This window comes from Cariama cristata, unplaced genomic scaffold, assembly GCF_000690535.1.
Source record: "Cariama cristata isolate BGI_N322 unplaced genomic scaffold, ASM69053v1 scaffold26045, whole genome shotgun sequence".
Lineage (NCBI taxonomy): Eukaryota > Metazoa > Chordata > Aves > Cariamiformes > Cariamidae > Cariama > Cariama cristata.
The window spans coordinates 676-5342 of NW_009617287.1; the positions used below are offsets into that span (position 1 = coordinate 676).

The 4667-nt window shown below is 40.6% G+C and overlaps 1 protein-coding gene across 1 annotated transcript; it reads right to left on the reverse strand.

Annotated features, from left to right (window-relative positions):
* Window positions 1-988: 988 nt before the first annotated feature.
* On the reverse strand, window positions 989-3997 carry LOC104161902 (N-alpha-acetyltransferase 20). The gene is made up of 3 exons (XM_009700484.1): window positions 3851-3997; window positions 2704-2849; window positions 989-1314 (listed from the first exon to the last, which is right to left on the reverse strand). The coding sequence occupies exons 1-3, from the start codon at window positions 3982-3984 to the stop codon at window positions 1229-1231; spliced, it is 366 nt and encodes a 121-aa protein (XP_009698786.1). The 5' UTR covers window positions 3985-3997; the 3' UTR covers window positions 989-1228.
* Window positions 3998-4667: the final 670 nt, after the last annotated feature.

The window sequence follows — 4667 nt, forward strand, 5'->3', positions numbered from 1 at the left end:
GGACAGACAACATGGGAGAGGGATTGAGTAATAGAGAGATCCAGACTGGAACAGAGAGATGGAGAAGGTAAAAACAGCGATGGCCTGGAGGACATTGAGAGAGGACACTGGACAGAAAGTGAGAAGGGAAAAAAGGGATGGAAAGCTGAACGTAAGGATGAAAGAAAAACAGGAACAAAACTCAGTATTTATTACACAGTGGCTAATTAAAATGTAAATAATCTACCAGTTTGAACAGAACTGCTCACCATAGTGGCTTAGCCAGTTATCTCATCTAAGTTAGCATCAATCTCTTGGCAGGGTACGCAGGACTGTAAAACCCATCATAAAACATGGTGGGAGAAACATGCTTACAGGAGTAAGCTAAATACATTCTGTGGACAAATCTTGTCTTAATCCTAGCTTATACAGTCAATTAATACTCTGATCTCTGAATTTCATTTCCACAAATTGCACATTTATCCATGCTTCTCCATTTAAAAAAAAATATTGCGTTATCTCAGTGTTAGACATATGGTCATTTGAAGATGCTGTGAACATAAGGAGAGACTTCTCTTTTGCAGGTTCTTTGAAAATCCTATATTGAGCTTGAAATTGAGTGAGAAGAGTGTAAGAAAACAAAGAATTTTTACTGCAGATTACTTCAGCGGGCACAGCATGATAAGGTATGCATAGGTACCCAGAACACAGAATTTCTCTTGAATCTGGTCCATGATGGAGAGAAAACCTCAACTGTTTTGGTTGCCTGGCTTTTTCAAATCAACAGTGAACCTAAGTTCAGTCCCATATCTGTGCCATGAAGAGGGGAAAGACATTTCTACATTATGTCTAATAGGTTCATCTTCTATGCAAGTATTTTCCCTGCTGTGTTTCTTGGGTATTGTAAAGTATTTTCATTGCTCACGAATAAATTCATTTGTAGAGGTTTTTACTGTTACTGACTTAAGTTATTTTTCGTTTCAAAGAAAACCAAGAAAACACCATACATGAGGTAACTCTATTTTAATAGTCTCTGATTTTCAAATATTTGGAAGGAAAAATAATGGGGTAAGTGCAGGAGTATGCAGCCACTGCCAACAGAAGCAGCATTAGTAAGCTTCTCAATATTGCGTTTTGGTATTTCATGGGGAAAAATGAGCCTAAGATTTCTCATCTGTAAGTTCTTGGAGGCTGGGGGGAGGAAGAACCTGATGCTCTTAGTAAGTTGCCTGAGAATCACAGCTTACAGTTACTCAATGTCTTCTGGTCTCACAGGATGAGGCAGAGGTATAATGGATTTCTTCTCTGTATCTCTGGAAAGAGCTTTTCTCATATCTGGCAAAAGAAAAAAAAAAGTTGTTATAAAAGACAGTCATTGCACAAAGCCATATTAAGTGAATTCTGTATTATAATAAGATCATTTTTAATCAAGATGATTTCATAGAATATCTCAACTTGGAAGGGACCCATAAGGATCATCGAGTCGAAATCCCTGCTCCTCGCAGGACTACCTAAAACTAAGCCATATGACCGAGAGCATCGTCTGGATGCTCCTTGAACTCTGAGAGGCTTGGTGCCGTGACCGCTGCCCTGGGGAGCCTGTTCCGGTGACCCACCACCCTCTCAGTGAAGAACCTTTTCCTAATGTCCGGTCTGAACTTGCCCTGATGCAGCTTCACTCCATTTCTTCCGTGTCCTATTGCTGGTCACCAGAGAGAGGAGATCAGCGCCTCCCCCTCCGCTGCCCCCCTTGAGGAAGCTGTAGACTGCGATGAGGTCACCCCTCAGCCTTCTCTTCTCCAAGCTGAACAAACCAAGTGACCTCAGCTGCTCCTCCTAAGTCTTGCCCTCAAGACCTTTTACCACCTTGGTCACCCTCCTCTGGACACACTCTAATAGTCTGATGTCCTTAATGCCACTCAGCAGCAATGTTACCAATTGGAATATAACACTGCATGAAACTGAACTGAATGGAAAAGACATGGCAGGCTAAAAGGACAAATACACAGTTTAAGACATCTGCAACAATGGTAGATGTCTGTCCGCAGCTCCTGTATTTCATAGTACTCCTGCCTATCAAATGAATAGTTCAAGAATAGAAAAGATAAACAGCATAGCCATGTAACCCTTTGGGGAGGATACTTAAAGAAGGTCTAGAAAGAGGAAGCAGCTGGTACTTCAGTTAACATTAACACACTTGAATTTCCATGTTCCTTCCCTTTTAAATTAAAAAGGCCACCCAATTCTCTGCTACTGTTGACCATTGACACTTGTAAATTTATAGTCAGTCACTGGAGAAAACCAAAGTTTCACGTCCCTGCTATGGGAGGAAACGAGGAAAGCGCTGCAATTCCTTCCCCCAAAACATTAGCAAAAAGCCCAGCCACTGGGTGTGAGCGTTGCTCGGAAAGAAAAATGAGATAAGAAACTGCATTTTTATTTTCACCTTATTTACAGGATAAATGTCTTTGTACTTACTAATTTATTCTTGTTTCATAGTTTATTTTGCCACAGATGCTACAAAACGTGTAAACTGGAAGATTAAGTTTTGTAACTGATGTAATCTTCAGTAGGAAAAGCTATCTAAAGGAGTATACAAAAATCCCATTCATCAACAATTATCTGAACTTGTTTCATATTAAAAAAAACCCAACATACAAACAAACACAGGAACCCTTAACATGAGAATCTTTCCATTCAATGTGAGACAGAACAAGTACTTACCATAAGCGTCTTCATCTGGTTCTCCATTGCTAGCTGAGTAGTACTCTAATACTGTCCGGTACACACTGTAGCCTAGTTGCTTATACATATTTACCGCAACCTGATTTGATACTCTCACAAAGAGATCGACGAAAAATCCACCCTTTCTTTGAAAAAATAAAACCCAAAAAAACACAGTAAGGAATAGCAGGTAAATGTATTTCTAAATAACAACCCATAACTTGTAGTCAGACCAAAAGCAGGTCTGATGATGTGGTATGTTAAACATCTTTCATGCTGTAGTAACAGATGCGCTCCTTTACCAAGGGACAGATTCAGTACAGGCGCAAATTTCATTTTATTTTTGTCACATGACCATTCTTTTACACCCACCAGTGGGTTCAGAATTATGAACAGAAAGAACAGGACAAGCTAAACACCCACACAAGCCTCATATCAATAAGAAGTTATTAAAAAAAAAAAAAAATCCACATTTTAGATTGCATTGGCTTAGGGACTGCCTCTTTCAAAGTGCATGGTGGGGGCAAGTGGTGGAATCAGTCACAACATTCAGTTGCCTAACAGGAGACAGCCCTTCTCCTCACAAGGCAAATTTTTCCAAACATCATGCTATTTTCTCATTTTACCAACTACAATGGGGTAGCCCTATCAGCCTGAGTTGAGGAGACTTCCCTGAGGGTTCATCTGACACTAAATTAAATTTTCAGCAGGTACAAGCAAGCAAGCACAAGATAGAAAGTAAGCTAAGGTACTGTCAGCCATACAAAATTTGCTCAAGATTGTGCCAGCGGGTATCGCACAAAGCCCTGATTACTGGACAAGTACGCTGGAGGCCCTACAGGGAACAGTGCTGATGTTTCATGAAGCTCTTTTCCTGTCAAGAAAAGGACCCTATACAGTATCTTTGTTGGAATTCAGGCTACTTCCCACACATTCTGGCAAGTCAGCTTTCATAGAAACCCTGAGATCTTAAACCGCCAAGCAACACTGTTAATTCTTGTTCTCTAACTGAGGGAAATTTCAGTGACTTGGCACACTACTTAAAGCAAAATTCTGGGTCTGTTTCATGCAAATCAAGTATCTAAGCCATGGACAGGTGGCTATAGAAAGATTACTTTAAAAGATAAATCTAAAGTATAGTACTCACTTTTCTGAAATTTCTTCCAGTAGTTCCATCAATTTAGCAGCCAAACCCAGACGTCGAAATTCTGGTGCAACAGAGAGAGCAGTAACATGTCCGTGCCATTCCTCCCTAGCCACAGAGCCTTCTGCTTTACCCATGACTGTGAACACACAGAGCATCAGAGCAGTAGCACCTTTGCAATAATGCACCACCCACAGCTATACATCTTCACAAAAGAACCAAGCACTGTATAAACAAACATTGCAATGATTGTGGTAAAGGCTCAAACAGGGATGTCTATGTTATCGCTCCGTGACTCAGCAACCACTAAAAATGTCATTTTGCTCAAGTGTTAGAGTAGTTTCTTGACTAGTGTAAAAAATTTTTTTTTTGCAAATTAATTGTTTGAGGCATGACTTCCAAATGCAAATTCTAAGCAATCCTCATGAGTCTTTAACTGAGCAGAATTCAGGATCTGACTAAAATAGCAGAGGAATGGAGGGTTAGAAGCCCAAAACTAACTCACTGTCCTGGCAGCTACCGGAGGCTTTTGGTGACTATGGGGGAAGAGAGCTCAGGAAGCTTTGCCAATCTGGCAATAGAAAGCTAAGGCCCTGCAAACACGGTATGTTTAAGAAATTTAAAAAAAAAAAAAAGGGGGGGGAGGATGTTGTTTTGGAAGGCTTCTTTGTAGTTCCTTTCTTTTCTACACAGAGCCAAACCAGTGCTAGTTCACTAATGGATACTCCCACTTCCACACGGCATTCTTAGAGGCATCAGTCACTGCTGACAAGCAACTGATGTGGCGAGTACAGAGAAACCTTCTGTACAGCAAGCACTT

Bases quoted from the DNA above. Each gene is read 5' to 3' on its own strand.
- LOC104161902 (XM_009700484.1), bottom strand. From the start codon at position 3,984: ATGGGTAAAGCAGAAGGCTCTGTGGCTAGGGAGGAATGGCACGGACAT. The intron at 2,850-3,850 runs GTGAGTACTATA...ATTTTTTCAAAG, and splicing joins CTGGAAGAAATTTCAGAAAA to AAAGGGTGGATTTTTCGTCG. The intron at 1,315-2,703 runs GTAAGTACTTGT...TTCTTTTGCCAG, and splicing joins ACCAGATGAAGACGCTTATG to ATATGAGAAAAGCTCTTTCC.